The following is an 18,805-nucleotide window of genomic DNA, read 5'->3' as shown; positions in this document are numbered from 1 at the left end:
CCAAGCCTCGATGCCGCCTCCGACCTGCGCACTCCATGCGCCGCGGCTGGACCCCGCGACCAAGCCCCGCTTCTCCTCCTCGCGTGACCCTGCACGCGCAAGCGCACGCCCACACGGCTGCTCAGTGCTCACCCACACGCGCCCGCTCGGCGCCCCTACTCCGGGTTCGTACGCGGCGGCCTTGCGAAACAGTGGGTTCTCGACGCCGTGGCACCAGCACCTGGCACCGGCGAGGGCGACGTACGCGAGCACGCCGCTGGCGCTCGCGGCGTGCAGTGGCATGGCGGTTGTTCTCTCTGTGTGACGGTGCTCGCACCCCCTGTTCGCACGCGCGTCCACACGCTGGCTGCTCCTACTCGCTCGCGTGGCCGCGGCGGCTCGCATGCACGCCCGCAGCGGCGGCGGCGGCGCCTGCTCGCGTGTCCTCGCTCGCCTACTCGCGCGCGTTCACGGAGATGGCCGCCGGCAGCACGGAGGCGGTAGCTGCGGGGCCCGTGAGGTCCACGCGGTGGCGGTGACGTGCGGTCGGGGCCGCGGCTACGGGGCAGAGCGCGGCTGCCCGGGCGCGCACGCCCATGGCGGTGGCGGGGCGCCGACGCCGGCGAAGAGTGTGGCCGAGGATGGGTGCTCCGGGTGTGCCTCGTTACGTTGCAGCTGGTCGTGCTGACGGTGATGGGAGAGCGGCACGCAGCCAGCCTAGCCTGGGGGCACAGCCAAGCCTCGAGCGCTCCGTACCTCGCCCGTGTGCCCGCGTGGCCGCGGCAGGCCTGTTCGAGCGCCCGCAACGGCGGCTACGGCACCTGCTCGCACGTCCACGACATGTTTGACGAAATAAAACGTCAATAGTTACTTTAGAAGGACAAATCAGCAGGCCACAACATGAAAAGCCCACATGGAGGGATATGAATCTAAGTGATACAACATACTAAGTTTAGCCACTTTAAAAGTTGATGGACCTATAGAGAAATTTTACCGTGCTTGAAAATACATGAGCCTTTCATTCATTTAGATCTCGCGGTTAAAAATATAGAGGAACATAATCAGAGGAACTTAAGTCATGGCCAGAACTTAAATTTAGTGGGCCAGAAACTGATCTTCACTCTAATTAAAAGAGTGTAACGGTATTTTCATTCGGCGCATAACCGGCCTGACCGGCGATGACCAGATGGCCGGTGCAAATTGCAAAATTTTCATTCCGCACAGGAACAGGCAAGTTGCAAATTAACCTGAATGGATATTCCAAGTAGGTCTTCTCGGAATTATATATCCCAAGGTGAAATTCCGTTGGTCCTATCGAAAATTTTGAGATGGCGCAAGCGCAGGACGCGGATCCGGTCCCACCACCGCACCATCTCCGCAGAGTGGACTTCTGTACTTGACTACGAAACGTCCTTCCTGGAAGACCGTTCTGAGCTGCAAGGTAAATAGGTAACCCAGCCACCCGGCCAGCAAGGTATCCATTTCTTAGAGCAACTCCGTGGAGCCCCTAAACAAACCCCTATTCTAATTTTAGGGGTTTGAGCAAAAAAAAAAAAAACCACTCCAATGGGGCTCCTACTTGGACTCTCATTTTAGGAGAACTCCCAAAATTTAGTTTCAGGTCCCCAGGAACCAGGGGCTCCTATTCCGCCCCCGCCGCCACCCCGCCGCCGTGGCCGCCGCTCCTCTTCCCGCACGCGCCTCATCCTTCTCCTCTCCACACGAGCACTGCGGAAGCTCCTCCCCACAGCGACTCCTCCCGGCTCCTCCCGGCTGTCCGGCGAGACCCCGCAGATCCGACGAGCTCCGCCCCGGAGCTTGCGGATCCGGCAAGGTCCTGGTCCGGCGAGCCTCCTCTTCCTCTTCTCCCGCCGGTTCTGCTCCTATGGACAGCAACGCGTTAGGAGGATTCTCCGGAGGCGGGCTGCCTCCCCGTCCGTCGGTGTCTACCACGCGACGTCGTGCTTCGTTCGTCGCGCCGCATTCCCGTCCTCCCACGTCGTCTTCTCTCGACGCCAACCTGCTTGGTCGCCAAGAACATCCTTCTCCCGGCGGCGGCAGTGGTGGCAGGATGCCTCTCCCGCCGGCAGCGGCAGCGGCAGCAGGATGCCTTCTCCCGGCGGCGGCGACAGTGGTGGCCGGATGCCTTCTCCCAGCTGCGGTGGCGTTGGCGCCGGCGTCGGCTTCTCTCATCAGCTCCCCAACGACCCACCTCCACTCGGCCCTCACGCGTTGAACTTCACAGAGCCTCACGCCGCCACCTGGGATGCCTGCAGAATGACAACATCACCAGCAGAAGTGTACGAGGTCGCCGGCGACGACTTTAGCCCCAACCATTGGACGCCTGACTACTCGGTGAGTTTAGCCCCAAAGATTATGTTCTATATGCTCCAAAGATTAGTGTCTCAATGTGAATGCTATCTGACGCCAATGGGTCTGAATGCCATTTGAGTTCTGATGCTAATATTTTGTGTGAATGTGAAACTGAATTTTTGGTGCATGCACAACTGATGGACATGTGACCTCAATGTCTGCAATGACAGCTCTGAGTTGGGATAGATTTGGTGTTAGTTGGGGAGGGATTTTCTAGCTGAGCATCATTTGGTTGTTGGCATGCTCAATTCTTGTCATGAGCAGTTGTCATGCTGTGAATTTTTTTATCAGTCATGAATACTAGCAGTCGCAGTAGATGGCATTCAGTTAGATTGTTGACTATCTATTTGCCACTGTACTCATTTTCAGTTTCACTGAAAATTGACTGTCTCTTATTCTTTGCAGCAACCATGGGCTTCAAGTTCACAATATTTCACAAACATAATGACATAGGAAAAGGATGATGATTTGGAATTGGTGAATCAGCAGGCCGCCACTCCAAGTACCGGCGGGAAAGGAGCATCCAAGCGAGGCAGTAACTACACTAGTCTTGAAGATATCCAACTTTGCAAATCCTGAATTCATATCAGCAATGACCCTATCATAGGGAATGATCAGGCAGGAAAAACTTATTGGGAGAGGATTGCTAATGATTTCCACAGGAACAAGGACTTTGAGTCCGATAGGACTCCAAATTCACTCGAGCATCGCTTTGGAATCATACTAAAGGAGTGCATAAAAATCCAAGGCTACTACGAGGAGATCGAGCGTCGTCATCCAAGTGGTATCTCATACAAAGAACATGTATGTCATCTTGCACTTGGTTCATCCCATATGTTGTCGCTGCTATATATCTAATCACGCACTTGATCTTTGCTACAGTTGCTGGAAGCCCATGAAAGGTATGCCAGAAAAGCGAAGGGCAAAAAATGTCAATTCGAAGAATGCTGGCTCACGTTGAGGCATACTCAGAAGTTTGAATCAACACTTGAAGTCAGCAAGAGGCCGGCCAAGTCTAGAGAGCTCAACCTCTCCGTAGGAACTCAACAAGACTATGACTCAACTGCCCAAGGCCAAGAGAGCTCTTCAATTCCTTCTGCCAAGACAACCCAACCTCCGGGTAGAAAGCAATCCAAAGAGAAGCTGAAAAAAATGAAGGAGAGGATGAGTACAAGGATATGATGCAAACCTTAGTGGTACTCAAGACCGAGGAATATAAGATGAAGAAAGAAAGGTGGGACAAGGATATGATGCTTGAGCAGCACAGGATTGAGGTGGAAGAGTGGCGTCTGTAGTGGGAGCAAGAACAGAAAGTTATGTTTTGTGATGTCACCACCATGGATGATGATCAAAGGGCATATGTGAAGGCAAAGAGAGCTCGGATTGTGAAGGAGATGAGCGGTAGTGTAAGCGAGACGGCTAGTGGTGAGAGTGGAGTGTAGGTTTCGTGAGAGTGGAGTGGTCATTTCTTAAGTTTATGTCTCAAGAAAATTAGCATCTTATTGCTCTCTGTTGTTATTGCTCTCTGTTGAAAAGCTTGGTGTGTTCTTCAGTTCAATGAGGGTACTATGTGTAATATGAATTATGTAGTCTACAAACTATGGCTGTGCCTTGGTCATTTGTGAAAGACCTTTTTCTTTAGTTTGAATTATGTGCCTTGCTCTCTGTCTTTGCTTGATAATCAGTGTACTGAATCTGAATGTGCTACATAATATATTACATTTCATTCCCAACAGTTCAGAGAAAGCTTGCCTAGCTCTAGGACTATTATACATTTTTACTTTCATTCACAAAAGTTCAAAAGCATGCCACTTCTATTCAGTGTTGCTTCACTGCTACTAAAAATTGAACCAAAGTGTTACAGTATAAGTGGTAGAAAAAATGCTTCACTGGTTGTTCATGCCACTGCACAACACATGACTTTTATAGCAGCTGATGTCCTGCAGCAGCTGATGTCCTTCATTGAGACTGTACCCAAGAATCCAAAACATATAAGCAATTTGCTAACCACAGCAGGAAGCCTCAATCGTAAATCAAAAGCATCAAAATCCCTGGTGTAATTAAACATTATGAATAGTTCAAATATGCAGAATAACAGCAGTAGTTAAATAATTATAATTGGAAAGCTCTTGCAAGTGAATAAGTTTACTGAGCTGCCAAACAGGCCCTATCCAATTTCTGCAACACAACTCTCATTCAGGTGGCCATGTAAACCAAGAATATAGGAAAAAGACACATACAGTCCTAACTATCTAGAACTATTAGTTCTAACTATCTAGAACTATGAATTGCCCACAAGTGCTCTACAAGATCATCCCGAAGTCGCTCATGTGAAGACCTATCCTCAATCTCGTCGTGTATCTTCAGGAAGTCCTCTAGCACAAGCGGATTATGACGTTGGTAGTCCATAGGTTGCAACACAGGGACACCCTCCCGATGGTAGTTAAAATCATCTTCCTCATCTCGCTCATCCTCAATGATCATGTTGTGCAAGACTACACAAGCTTGCATTATATACCATAGATCTTCCTTGTCCCACATTCTTGCAGGACCCCGCACAATTACAAAGCGAGCTTGGAGTACCCCAAACACTCTTTCCACATCTTTCCTCGCTGCTTCTTGTGCCATTGTGAAGTGGATCTTTTTGTTGCCCTATGGATGTTGAAAAGCTTTGACAAACGTTGCCTAGGCTAGGTATATCCCATCAGCAAGATAGTACCCCATTGTGTACTTGTTTCCATTGACCATGTATTCCACTTGTGGCGCCGTCCCAGAAGTCAGACTCTGAAATAGTGGAGAGCGGCGCAAAACGTTGATATCATTTAGAGAACCAGGAAGGCCAAAGAATGCATGCCATATCCATAAATCTTGTGATGCAACGGCCTCAAGGATCATGGTCGGCCCATCTTCCTTCCCTTCGTATGCTCCTCTCCAACCTACTGGGCACTTGTCCCATTTCCAATGCATGCAATCAATGGAACCAAGCATACATGGGAACCCTCTTGCACTATTAATTGCCAATAGCCTGGCTATGTCCTAGGCATTGAGGGCCCTCAAGTATTCTTCACCAAAGACATCGACGATAGCCTTCACAAAATGTTTCAGACACTCAATGATTGTGCTCTCTCCCATCCTCACATACTCATCCAAGAAGTCTGCTAAAATACCGTAGGCAAGCATCCGAACAGCGGCAACAACCTTCTGTATAGGAGAGGCGCCAAGAGTTCCGATGGCATCGGGCTTCTGATGGAAATAGTCATCATGAGACTCCACTGCATCCACTATCCGCAGAAAGAGAGACCTGGACATCCGAAACCTCCTTCTAAAATGTTTCTCAGTGTATACACACTGGTCCACGAAGTAGTCCAGATAGATGCGATTGTGACCTTCAGAAATGTTCCGTGGCACTTTGTGGCGACCCGGCAACGATCCACGAAACTTTTTCTTGCACTTGTTTCTCCTCGAGCCCTCAAGAAGACCAGCAATGATGAAGAGGTCGTCGTCATCAGATTCATCCTCTTCATCCCACCCTCGACGAGCTCTAGTTCCAAACCTTGACATCTGCCATAGCAACAAAATGTTTAGGTTCTTGTAGTGTATTAATGACTCATCAGATTCATGACTCAATGATATAATTGGCATACACACTGCATACTGTATGCTTCAACACTGCATACTGTATGCTTCAACACTACATACTGCATACACACTGCAGATGTGTTCTAGCACAAACTAGTATGCTTCAACACTTGTAATGCTTACATAAATGCAACTTAATCTCCACTGTCTAAAACAATTGAGTATAGTAATCAACTAATTCATGCATCCCCACTGTCTAAAACAATACTACAGGTACATCAATTGAACTAATTTGAGGAGAAATTAAACTGAATACTGCATGATCAGTAATTGAATATGCATGGAGAACTGAATAAGCAGTAGCCAGTAGCAGACACTACAGTACATCTCTATACCAATACATCTCAGAATCAAAGTCCATGTTGTTGCTAGGTGCACCTTGGAATTAGACTATGCATTGTCACTGAATACTGATTTGCATCAAAGGAAGGGCTTGATTACCGAGATGCCGAACTCGAAGGACCCAGCGACGGCGACCACCACCGCAATCGAAGAGGAGGACGAGACAGCGCCGGACGCAGCTGAGTGGCAGGCGTCACCGCTTCTCCCGGGCACGGTGGCCAGGAGAAGCTTCTGCGCTTCTTGATCCTCTTGCTCGTCGGAGTCGGCCTGGGTTCTCCTCCCAGTCGGTGGTCCGGCTTGGGTTCTCCTCCCAGTCGGCGGTCACTCCCTCGCCGGAGCAGGCGGCGTGCGGGAGGGCGCCGGTGCTGGCGGCGCGCGGGCGGGGCACCGGTGCTGGCAGAGCGCGGGAGGTGCTGGCGGCGCGCGGGAGGGCACCGGTGCTAGCGGCGCGCGGGCGGGGCGCCGGTGCTGGCGGCGCGCGGGTGGGGCGCCGGTGCTGGGGCGTTCTTGGGCTGGAGGGGTAGCAATAGGGTCTTGGGCTGGAGTTGGAAGCAAATTTGGGTCCCTATTTTTTGCAGGCCAGCATGCAAATGAAAAAAATAGGGGCCCAATTTGCATGCTGGGTTGGAGTTGCTCTTACTAGAGTTTTTCATAGTTTCGTTCATGTGATTCCACCCGGCCTGTTTTGGTACTTCCAGATCATGGAAGCCAGCTTTTGGAACCTACTAAGGGATCCAAATAGCTCCAGCTTGTAAGCAGCTTATACAATTTACACACCTCTAGATTCTACAATCTAGCAAGCTGAGGATACCCAGCTTCTATCAGCTTCTGAATTGAACTTGACCAATTTGTCCCTCACTTTTTGGCCCACACATTGCAACCATCTTTTAGAGGTAAGGGCATTTGGGTAATTTTACACTGTATAGTACTATAAGCCAGCTTTTTGAAGTTATTATGAATCCAAACAACCTCTCATTCTAGCTTTTGTAATCTAGCTTATAGGAATCTGACTTCTAGAAGCTAACTTCTGCAATCCATGTGGATCCAAACGCAGCCTAAATAAGGCATTTTTTTCTTCTCTGTGGCACAGTAGGACAGTACTGTAAGCTGTTGTGCTGAAACTTCTTTGCGAGTTACTGTGCGTAAGGTGTGCGTGTACACGTGGGTATCTGTCGTTTCAAATGACGGACAAGCAGTCTGTTCGTTTGGCTGTGGCGTGTCGTAAACGATCGTAAATTTTCAGTCAGAATAGTATTTTTCTCTCACACAAACCAGCCGATAGTACTTCTTCACGAACCAGTAACGATACGAACCAGCCAACCAAATAGTACGGTGTCTGGCAAAGTAGGCACAAACGAACGAGGGAGCGCAAGGCGCGCGACCGACGTCCCAGTCCCAGGCCAGCAGGCAGCCTCAGACCTGCGGTATGCCGGCACCGCAGACTCAGAGACGCAGCCAGCTGACAAAACTACAAAAGCGTGGTACGCCGTCCCACAAAACCGAGCGTGTATCATGCGAGACAAAAACGCACACAGGCCCGGCCGATAGGCCCCGCTGAAAGCTCAAGGCCACTCACCGGGGGACGACACTCGGTGCGGCATCCGATCCGTGTGCTTGCCACTTCGCCATCGCCAGTGATCGACCTGGAGATCCCAACAACGCGGCCGTGTCCGCCGCGTTCGTGCACGGCGGCTGACAGGAAGATTTGTCAGTTCAGATTCGGTTTCCGTTCGTCGAGCGTGACTGTCCTTTCTTATGGATTCGCACATTTTGGGAGCAGCAATGGCAGCAAGTAGGAGTACACCTGGGCTGGGCGCCTCATGAGTCATGCCTGGGTGTGTGAGGTCTCTGACTCTGTCTGATACCCTCTGGCCTCTAGTTGTCAGCTGGTAGTAGTATCTTCTTTTTAATTTCCGGGGGAGAAAAGCCGTGCTAAAACGAGCAAGTTTCTCGGGTGCGCAACGTGGGGGTTGCCTCCTATAGAATCGTGGGGTTTAAATCTTGATGCTGTCATGCGTGTTGTTTGTGCTAGAAATATGATATTCTTGTGTTTAGTGTTGGTGCGAAAATAGTCCCTCCATCTCTAAATAACTGTCGTTTTTTATGTGCCATAAATTTTATTAGATTTGTAAAAAATACGTACAACATTTATATCTTCAAATAAATTTATTATAAAAATAGACTCAATGATGTATCTAATGATATTAATTTTGTTATATAATAATAATTATTATTATTATTATATTTAGTCAAAATTGTTTCTCGGAAGCAAAAACGATAATTATTTAGGGATGGAGGGAGTAGTTGGTTATGAAAAATGTTATGATAGTCTCATTTTTTTAGGATGTGGAAAATGAGGGAATGTACTCTCTCCATTTCAAATTATAAATCATTTCAATTTTATTAGAGAGTCAAAGCATTATAAGTTTAACCAAATTTATATAATAAAATAGTAACATCTATGATATCAAATAAGTGTCATTAGATTCTTCATCAATTATATTTTCATAGCATATATATTTGGTGTCATAAATCGTTGTAATTCTCTTTATAATTTTGGTCAAACTTAAGATGTTTTGACTCTCTAAGAAAGTTGAAATGAACGGAGGGAGTATGATTTTTGGTAGTATTCGGTCCTCTTTGGAACGCGAGATTATAAAAATGAAGGTACGGGAGAAACATCATGCCAACTTCACGGTGGATGCTCACAATCTTAGCGGGAAGTCGGATCTGATGTGAGCTTAGCAATGATTACTCACGTCGGATTTTGTTAGTGCGCATTTTGTGTCGATTGCGTAGTTGTAAGGGATAGTGGTGTTTTTTAGTTGTTACGGCACACATCTAATTACGAGGGTTGCGGTTTCCTCAAGCGAACTATGCAATTGTTTCAGCTATCGTGGCACGTTTCCAAACGTGTGTTATGTTAGTTTTCCACCAATAAAATGTGGAATTTTTTTTTTCTTCGGGCTAGTTTTTTTTCTTACAGGCTAATCTACAGTATTCTCTCCATTCCAAATTATACGACGTTTTTCGCTTTTCTAGATACATTTATTAGAAAAATCAAAATGCCTTATAATTCAGAATTAAAGAAAATAGAGTTCGTCGAGGAAAAGAGAATCCAAATTTATATAAGGACTCTACCTATAAGTTGTTTGGAGGTTAAGTCCCATAATTTTGGTCGTAATAATTTATATAAGGACTCAACCTATGTCTTAGTATAATTTAAATGTACTTATGTATCATAAATGTTAGTACCTTTTTAATATCAATTTTTTGGTCAAAGTTCAATTTGATTTCTAGAAAGCGAGAATTGTATTCTTCCTAGGACGGAGAGAGTATCTAGACATAATGTATATCTAAGTGTATTACAAAAGTTATGTATCTAAGAAGACCAAAATATCTTATAATTTATAATAAAGAGAGTATTTAATACCATGCCAGCTTCCACGACGAGTAGTACGTTCATGTTACATACTCCCTCCGTTCTAAATAATAAGTCGCTTCGAGTTTTTTGGTTCATCCATTTTACTAAGTATATAAACATATTATTTATCTAGATACATAGTATAGATGTACCAAAAAGTCAAAACGACTTATAATTTGAACGCTAGGAGTATCTTATAATAATATATAAGCCAATATTATGGGGAGACTTTTCACAAATTATCTTATGGCTACTCAACTCCATGTCGATGTGATGACTCGAAATCTGACGAACCCATGATCCACGTGAGAAATGCTCTGCATCTGAGTCAATAGCCAAGAAACTTAAAGCGGCGAAACTCGCTTAAAATCCGGCCTTTTGATTTGGTCCAAGAAAACCCACTTTAAATGGGTACAGATGGATGAGACTGACTTTTGTGCAGCGTACGTACTCTCTGTACTCCTACTCCACAAACGTGTCATGCCAGTGAACGAGTGGCAGCTGGAGTAGACCAGCAGGATTGCAGTACGGTACCGTACGGACCTCGGAGTTCCGTTCCGTGGTTCGCTTTGTCTTCTCCAGCCGAAGCAAGGATTGACGACGAACCGTACGGCACTCAGCGTTCCCATTTACTACTAGTCTAGTACTAAATCAGTAATAACACGATTCGATCCAACTCCGTGGTGAAGCCGCCGCTAATACCCCAGCTGGCCGGCCAGTAGTCGGCGTCGAAATCATTGACAAGAAGCAACGAACATGCGTGCATGGTTCCTGGTTCGTTCCAACAGCAGAATGAAGTAGTGCACGCACGCACCCGATCACTGCGTTATGCTGCTGCTGCTGCTTCCTGAACCGTTAGTTGGTAGGGCGGCAGGCATCTCGATCTGTCACGTGCGGGAAGCCCCTGATCGATGGATCAAAAGGTCAGCTCTCTCCTTCCAGCCGAAACTATAAACAACTCGATGCTGGGATACGATTCCTGAGTGGTATGGAGCCATGGAGGAGATATGTAGCTTGAGCCTTGAGCAGCCAGACAAAACGGCAGTTCGCCACTGACCTCACAGCCAAGTAGCCAACCACCTCAGAAGGCAGAAGCAATAGAAAACCTCCCTCTTGAGCCTGTGATATCCTACGCAGCATGCACCGGATATCTGATCTGAATCCCATCGAGTTCAATTCCCAGATCGAGCCATGCGTCTGCAGCGGCGGCGTAGAAGTGGTTGTCCGGATGGTGAGGTCTGAATCTGATCGAGGTGGGTGGCGGCGACGCAATGGTGGCGCGACAACGCCGAGCTCTCCGAATAGTTTAGAGCCGTACCCTGACCGTACTTACCGTGAAAGCGTAAAAGGATGCAGTCGCTCATAAGGTCATAAAGCCTGGACGACACTGACGGCCGCTTACTTTGGCATAGAGAAGTCGCGGAGAAACCGAAACAAGCGTACAAGGGAGAAGACAACCGGCAAATGGCTCGCGTCACGGCTAGCTAGTAAAGCTAAGCTAAGCTTTACTATTTTTTTTAGTTTGTTGATCGATTACTCTACTAGCTTATCCTAGTCATTGGTTGGAGCTGACGAGGATTACGAGCAACGGATCGATTCATCAGGCTGACGGGCCCATGCAATAATCCCTTTTTGAAAGTTAATACACAATCAGTTTGTTTCTTTTCGAGAGTTCATTCATAAAGGGGCCCATACATACAGCAACTTGATGAGCGAAATTGACACAGACCCAATGACGACGATCATGCGTGCACTCCATTGTCCACTTTGGTTTGGATCCATGCTGATCGGGTTCTCTTATTCAAAGTTGAAACAACTTGCACTGTCTTGGCCCTGCCCCTAAGTACCTCCAAAGGACCTCGAGTACGGTTGACTGTACGAGTGAGTACCTGATCAGAAACCTTTTCTAGTCTTAAATAATGACGAATTGAAGCTCCATCTCGTAGGTGCTATCTGCTGGAGAAATTTTGGGCCTTGGAACCGACCGCCCCAAAACTAGGAGAAGACGTTCATGTTCGCAATATATAAAGTCAGAGCAGTTACATATAGCTGCAGCCTCCCCTGAGCAAAACCGGCAGGAACGTCTAGAAATTGAGAACGGAGGGAGAGCTGGTCGGTCAGCTTCTCTGAATTTTCTACTCCTAGCCAAGCTGACGAGCGACCGCCTCCGTATTTCGTTGCTGAACGCATCTAACATCTACTACTATAATTGACTATTGCAAAGTCTGCAGTCTGTACAATGCTCTTACTATTCCAAGACAAAGTAAAAAGAATAGATAAAATATGGTTGTATTGTATATATGCTACAAAGATCCACGAATTACATATGTTATTTTCATTCAGAAACAATATGCAACATACGGAGTAGGTCTTAACCAAGCATAAGCGTCCATCGGTTGTGGGAGATATATTATTGGGATGCACTGAGAGGCTACTGACTGTTGGAATTTGGTTACAACTAACGTTCAGTTCAGTGATCAGTGAGTAACACCTTTTTTTTGTCTTTTAGAAAAGGTATCTCTGAACTTAAGTACGTAGCTACTACTCTATTGAAATAGAGCAGAACTGAATGGACAAAAATAATCTGAGCCGGATCAACGAAGATCCATGCATATTCGGTCGTCGCAGTCACCGAATGATTCGGAGCCAGAACAATGCTACAGCTGCAGCGCAGAGATCTGCTCTGATAACACACGATTCCAACTCACCTGTTCCCAACAGTAACCTGTTGCTTAGCGGAGACACTCAAAATCTCCCCTAGTGATCTGCTTATAAACATTATCATATTCTTTCTTCAGTCTGTCTGTGCCGACTGCCGACTGATGGGCTGTTGCAGTCAGAGTCAGGCAATCCTTAGTTGTCCCCCTTCCTGTCTCTATGGAGCTTGGAAGGTCAGTTGATCTGCACTCCGTTTCAAGCGTCGACTTCGTGTTTATATTGGCCTTTGGCTCCTGCAATTTGGGAAACTGACCATGCTAGATTGCTGGTTGATGAGGACGCACATAACAGCACGATCATGTACCTCCACAAGTTAGAGTGAAGAATTACATCATGTCCATGCTAAACTATTCTGCAGTTGATCTTGTTCTTGTACTTGGGATAATAGTTGTGTTGAATTGTGCCTTCACATTGGGAGCTTCCTCGTGTTCTGCAGTCAGTTAGTCACCATTATGCAGTGGTAGTTAACAATATCTGAATGCTGTTTCGTCTGAACTCCCGATACCGTCTATATTGTTCCCTTTCAATCAATTGCAGAGACCTCAATTGTAGAGCTACTTGAATTAGTTTGTCTTTCAGTTAACATAATGAAACATTGACCCTTGGAAATTTGCAGGTGACAAGTTGCTGCACGAAAAATCTTACGTAGCTTCCTTAAACCAAAGCGACCACGGGAGACGGCGACCTCGTGTTTTCTGCTCGCGATGGCACGCCGCGTCAGCTCCTTGCTTCTTATCTGATCGCTGGTCGCCGTCGCACTCGACGTATGCGTCGCGGGACAGTTATTTCGAAGGAGACCACCAAGCCAATGTCTGTTCATGGCGTGTTTCGTCCCATTACTTGTCTGTCTGTGTAATCTGTTGTTAGTGATTTATAATCTAGTACTCCATCCGTTCCAAATTATAAGTCGTTTTGACTTTTTCAATTCATCCATTTTATTATGTATCTAGACATATTATTATATCTAGATGTATAACAGATGTACCAAACGACTTATAATTTGGAACGGAGGGACTACGTGCTAGGGAATGCCTAGCAGCAGAGGAATTGGAAGTCAACTTCAAAGCTTTACAAAGGCCTTTGTTTGCAGGTAAAGCACAAAAGTCCAGCCCAGCCCAGAGCCTTCGCCTATCATCACCAGCCCTCTTAGGCCCAGATACAAGTGTCCCCATTAGTAGGTAACCTACCCATACAGCCCACTAGGCTTCTGAAGAATCATTCCCGGCCTCCTGGGCTCTCTCTAGTCATCTCTATCCTCTCTCTGTCTCAAAAAAAAAAAAAACTGTTCAGTTACCAACTTTACCATACCACGATTCTGCCCGCTGCCGCAGAGCAGGTCCGGCCCCGCTGCCCTGCCGTGCATGAAAGGCCGGCGGATAACTGACCGCTGCCGCGCCGAGCCACATCCTCACGTCGATTGCACTTGCACGTCGCTCCCGGATGTCGCACTCGCAACTCGCAAGCATCCTCGCCAGGTTAACGGACGCGGCCGACGTCGTCCACCGTGCCGCTGCCCGCTGCCGCGACGTGAGGATTAATTTCCACTCTTTCGCCGTCTAACTCGTGCTCTCTCTTTCCCCATCGAAAGCTTAAGACACAGACGCGAACTCGTCGAAACGGCAGCAACTGTTACTGGCTCACCAAAGTTGCCATCGCGCGCGCTCAAGCATGGTCGTCCACCCCCAAAAGGAATTGCTTTTGGTCGTGATGCCGCACAAGAATGAAGAATCTCTGATGCCAGCAGCATAGCACCAACCGTCCTCAGCCACACGAGGCATGCAAATGCGGCTCAGAAGCTTCCAGAGAGCTAAAACCGGTCTTTGTGTTAAGCTAAGCCCCGTATAAGCCACACGTACATACGTCTTCGCGGCGACCGAGACGAAATCAAAATCACTCGCGAGTTTGCATGTCCTACTATCCTAGCTAGGTACTGCTGTCTAGGCAGCGCAAACAGTCTCAAGCCTTCAACTATGCACCTGCTCGTCGGCTGCCTAGCGGCCGTATTCTTCTTCCTCCACATCGACGTCGAGCCGGCGGCGTACGCCGCGCCGGGCACGTTCCTCTACGCAGGGTGCTCGCCGTCCAGGTACGCGCCCAACACGGCCTTCGAGAGCAACCTCAACTCCCTCCTGGCATCCATGGCCTCCACCGCGTCCTCCGGCGCCACCTACAGCAGCTTCACCTCCGGCGCCGCCCCGGAGGCCGAGTCCGAGTCCGCCGCGGCTGACGGCGCGGCGTCGTCGGCCGCCTACGGCCTGTACCAGTGCCGCGGCGACCTGCGCCCGGGCGAGTGCGAGGCGTGCGTGCGCGACACGGTGGCGCGGCTCGGCGCGGTGTGCGCCGGCGCGACCGCGGCGTCGCTGCAGTCGGACGGGTGCTACGTGCGGTACGGCGCCGCTCGCGGCCTCGTCGGCCGCCGCGCCCTCGCCGACACCTCCGTGGCGTACCACAGGTGCAGCGCCGGCACGAGCGGGGACGCCTGGTTCCTGAGGTCCCGCGACGCCGTCCTGTCGGAGCTGCAGCAGGGCGTGGACGACGCCACCGCGGCGGCCTCGGGCTCGGGCGGGTATAAGGTGAGCGCCTCGGGCCCCGTGCAGGGCGTCGCGCAGTGCCTCGGCGGCGTCGCGGCGGCCGACTGCACCTCGTGCCTGGCGCAGGCCGTGGCGCAGGTCCACGGCACCTGCGGCGCCGCGCTCGCCGCCGACGTGTACCTGGTGCAGTGCTCCGTGAGGTACTGGACCAACGCCAACTACGTCCGATCGTCGCAAGGTACGTGGTTGCAGATGCAATGACCACTGTCAAGTTCTAATCATCATCATATCTTCATATCGCATTTCTATAAGCTGAAAAGGGACAAGGTTTGCCTAGTTTAGCATTCTTTTATCCTTTTGCACTATATAAATATGCTACTGCATTTTGTAGTCTCATGATTAATAAGTTTTGATGCGCACGAACTCGAATCTGTAGGACTAAAACAAAAACACTTTTGTTACCGAAAGTCCAGATCTTAAAAGCAGAAAGAGCGGAGGGGTCCTACATGTGTGCGAATAGTCGCTTGGTTGCAACCAGTGTGAGTGTGACTGGTGAGTGGGGTGATATGGAACTGGGAATAGATTCCGGACTGGTAAACTTCCAAAGCTGATAAAAGAGGACTGAAAGAATATATGCCCCCAGCATAAACTTTGCGGCCTTTTGCCTTTTGGATCGATGTTACAGTAAAGCACACCGTCACTACCTAGCTTAGCTTATTAGCCACTAGAATGCAGAAGAGTTTATCAACAACAAAAAAAGAGAGAAAGAATACAGAAGAGTTCATTTCAACAAAAAAAAAAAAGGAGAAGAGTTGGCGCTTGCGAGTTCTTGCGGTTGCAAATGGTAACTCAGGCCGTGTGCCTGTATCTCGGTGATCCTCCGCGTTGGCCCGTTCGGCTTGCTGAATTTTGGCTGAAACTGACTAAAAAATGTTGTTCTAACTGAATTGTTGGGAGAGAAAAATACTATTCCGGCTGAAAAAAGAAGCCGAACAAGCCGGCTTCTGGATAAGCCGAACAGGGCTAATTGTTGACATGCCATTTCAGCCCAGAAGCTCATTCTCTTGCTGCAGAGGCCAGGAATCTTAGTTTAGAGGTCAAATACTCCGCTCGTCCTAAAAAGAAAAAAAATATATATAAATCTTTTTTTTAATAGTCAATTAATTTTAAATTTAAGCAAATACAAACAAAAACACTAATATTTAGAGTGGATAATAAGTATCCGTATATTAATCATTGAATATATTTTAATAATAAATCTATTTAGAGATACAAATGTTGATATAAACCTAGCAAAACATGAGATTAATTGACTCATCGGAAAGAGAGATTACCTTTGTTTTGGATAGAGGGAGCACTAAATAAAGGTATATTTATTATATTCCACCAAATTATAAGCTATTTTGGGTTCTTAGATACATAGTTTTCGTTATATATCTAGACATAACCTATATTTAGATGCATAACAATAACTATATATCTAGAAAAGCTAAAATAACTTATAATTTAGAATACAAGTAGTATTATACTAAAAAGAAGAGTGAAATCAATTTGACCCTCTTGAACTTGTGATTTTCTATATATCTAGAAACTATATATTTAGAAATATTACATCCTCCAACTTCCAAGATTGGACAATTTACCACCCCCTTCATATAATTAAAAATAGTTTTGGGTTATGTTGTCATTTTTAAGTTATATATATATATATATATATATATATATATATATGTGTGTGTGTGTGTGTGTGTGTGTGTGTGTGTGTGTGTGTGTGTGTGTGTGTGTGTGTGTGTGTGTGTGTGTGTGTGTGTGTTTTGGACAATTTATATATAATTTTATATTTCTCATTTTCCTAGAGCACAATCAGAAATTTGGAAGCTTCGATAGATAATTTCACAAGTTCCAAATATTTTATTTTGGTGTATGTTATCCTAATATATCTAGGGTTTTCTCAATTTTTTTGGAAGTTTGAAAATATTTTTCGTGGCTTGAAAATTTTATCTAATGTTTATCAAATTTGTTGAACTAAAAAAGAATGGTGCGGCTAAAAACCACCCTCAAAGCCACTTTTTAGTGGTGTAGAAGGATACTTCGTCTAATTTTGAAAGTTGGAGGATATAAGATTTCTGGTTAATGACAATTTTAGAGGTTAAATTGACTTCACTCTAGAAAATTGGAGGGTATCAAATACCATTGGAAGAAATGATGGGCGGCAAGCAATCACTCGGCGAGTGCCATCGGCCCATCGAGCAGCGTAAACAAGAGACAAAATGCCTAGTTTATATCTATCTAGTCAATTTTAGTCCGTTTGACACAACTCAGTTCTGAAATCCACGTCTAAACTATAAATAAAATGAATCATGTAAATGCTCTCAATGTATATTTAGCTCTAGATAAAGAAATTTACTAGAGCTATAAATAGCTAGTTTCAAGGAATCCGAGAATTTCATGGAGCTTTAGCTCTGCCACTATATACAGTCGTGCGCTAGTCCTCGCCCTGCTCGCTTGACTGATAAAACATGGCTGAAAGTACTGTTTTCTGATTTATCGTGAGAGAAAAGTACAATTCGTTGGCTGAAAAAATATGTCTTATAAGCCAAATGAACATGGAGAGTTGATGTCATACTCTGCTACTCTAGTTATTATTTTATAAATTCTGCATTCTTTGGGATCAGGTAATCCTGAGGATGACGCTGGGAGGACCGTGGCGATAGCAATCGGTATCTCGGCGGGGGTAGCAGCACTCGTGGTGTTCATCTCTTTCCTCAGAAAAGCATGTGAGCCCCCAGTCCGGTTCAATTAAAACTCTATTTTTTTTTACCCTGCTTCTTCCCTCGAGTCAAAAAGACGGAAGGAGCCGACCTGGAGTATCTGATCAGCCTATGCTACGTTTCACCGCAGGCTCAAGCTAGCTACCCCACAAGGCAGAGATGGGCGGACAGCAGTGTCATGTTTCTGTTCACTGTTGGATATGGTCGTATGGCCTGATTATGAACTCCTACACCGGGTTGCCTGTCATAGGAAGTGTTCGGCTGGTACGGATTATTTACTGTTCGTGTTGAAAACACTGTTTATGCTGGAATGTTGTGAGAGAAAAATACTGCTCCGGCTAGAACAAGCCGGCTTAATATTTGTTCTGGGCTTTGCCCTGGCGAAATATACAGAAGCATTCACGACACTGTACACTACAGGGGCACTAAGGTTAACTTTAATTTTACAGTACTTCACAGATAAGACTAGCCTTGCATACACATTAACACGTCCATATAAAGTTGGGCCAGAGCAGGCTAAGCAAGCAGTAATACTCCTCCAAGCTTGCTCCCCAGAATCCGCACAATATCAAGCGTTGTGGCCCTGCTGAACCAACGGCAACGCCGCAGCGGGCTCCATGCATCTCCCCGAGTTGTAGCTGCCGCAAGCACCGATGCTCGCTTTGCTTCGTCGAAGTGCCAGGCGTGCCACTGAACGAACACTCTCATAGTCATATCTCAGGCGTGCCACTGTTACATATATCCGCGAATGAAACACCCTCATATGCATATGCTTCATACCGTGCCGAGTGAGTGATCCGCAATGGGATTCGAAGATCTGTACCTGAAACTGAAAAGGCTCACCGGAATGAGTCAAATCAACACAAATAATAGCAACCTTAGCTACCTCTCAAGAAGAAGAGGATCGCATCGAGTCTCAGAAGTCTCTAACTAACCATTTGCTTCAAGCAATCCCAATCATCAACGAGTGGCTGCCCGGGGGATCTAAGGGCTTGAAGCGTAGGAGGCCCATTTTCAATCCTGAAGAG

At 47.0% G+C, this 18,805-nt stretch overlaps 3 protein-coding genes across 3 annotated transcripts; 2 read left to right on the top strand and 1 right to left on the bottom strand.

Moving 5' to 3' along the window:
* The first annotated feature begins 1,864 nt into the window (after positions 1-1,864).
* Positions 1,865-3,798, top strand: LOC136474495 (uncharacterized). The gene is made up of 3 exons (XM_066472063.1): positions 1,865-2,031; positions 2,064-2,334; positions 3,648-3,798. Exons 1-3 carry the CDS (start codon positions 1,865-1,867, stop codon positions 3,792-3,794), a joined length of 585 nt encoding a protein of 194 aa, XP_066328160.1. The 3' UTR covers positions 3,795-3,798.
* Positions 3,799-5,388: 1,590 nt separating this feature from the next.
* LOC136474494 (uncharacterized) lies at positions 5,389-11,121 on the bottom strand. The gene is made up of 2 exons (XM_066472062.1): positions 11,112-11,121; positions 5,389-5,882 (listed from the first exon to the last, which is right to left on the bottom strand). Exons 1-2 carry the CDS (start codon positions 11,119-11,121, stop codon positions 5,389-5,391), a joined length of 504 nt encoding a protein of 167 aa, XP_066328159.1.
* Positions 11,122-14,075: 2,954 nt separating this feature from the next.
* On the top strand, positions 14,076-18,194 carry LOC136474493 (plasmodesmata-located protein 8-like). The gene is made up of 3 exons (XM_066472061.1): positions 14,076-15,244; positions 17,682-17,783; positions 17,908-18,194. The coding sequence occupies exons 1-3, from the start codon at positions 14,446-14,448 to the stop codon at positions 17,916-17,918; spliced, it is 912 nt and encodes a 303-aa protein (XP_066328158.1). The 5' UTR covers positions 14,076-14,445; the 3' UTR covers positions 17,919-18,194.
* Positions 18,195-18,805: the final 611 nt, after the last annotated feature.

Source organism: Miscanthus floridulus, chromosome 8, assembly GCF_019320115.1.
Source record: "Miscanthus floridulus cultivar M001 chromosome 8, ASM1932011v1, whole genome shotgun sequence".
In the NCBI taxonomy this organism is placed as follows: domain Eukaryota; kingdom Viridiplantae; phylum Streptophyta; class Magnoliopsida; order Poales; family Poaceae; genus Miscanthus; species Miscanthus floridulus.
This window is presented reverse-complemented; position numbering and strand designations above follow the sequence as displayed.

Excerpts from the sequence above, each read along its gene's own strand:
- LOC136474495 (XM_066472063.1), top strand. The coding sequence starts at position 1,865 with ATGGACAGCAACGCGTTAGGAGGATTCTCCGGAGGCGGGCTGCCTCCC. Across the intron at positions 2,032-2,063 it reads CAAGAACATCCTTCTCCCGG|CGGCAGCGGCAGCGGCAGCA; the intron begins CGGCGGCAGTGG and ends TGCCTCTCCCGC. Across the intron at positions 2,335-3,647 it reads ATTGGACGCCTGACTACTCG|TGGGAGCAAGAACAGAAAGT; the intron begins GTGAGTTTAGCC and ends TGGCGTCTGTAG.
- LOC136474493 (XM_066472061.1), top strand. The coding sequence starts at position 14,446 with ATGCACCTGCTCGTCGGCTGCCTAGCGGCCGTATTCTTCTTCCTCCAC. Across the intron at positions 15,245-17,681 it reads CTACGTCCGATCGTCGCAAG|GTAATCCTGAGGATGACGCT; the intron begins GTACGTGGTTGC and ends CTTTGGGATCAG.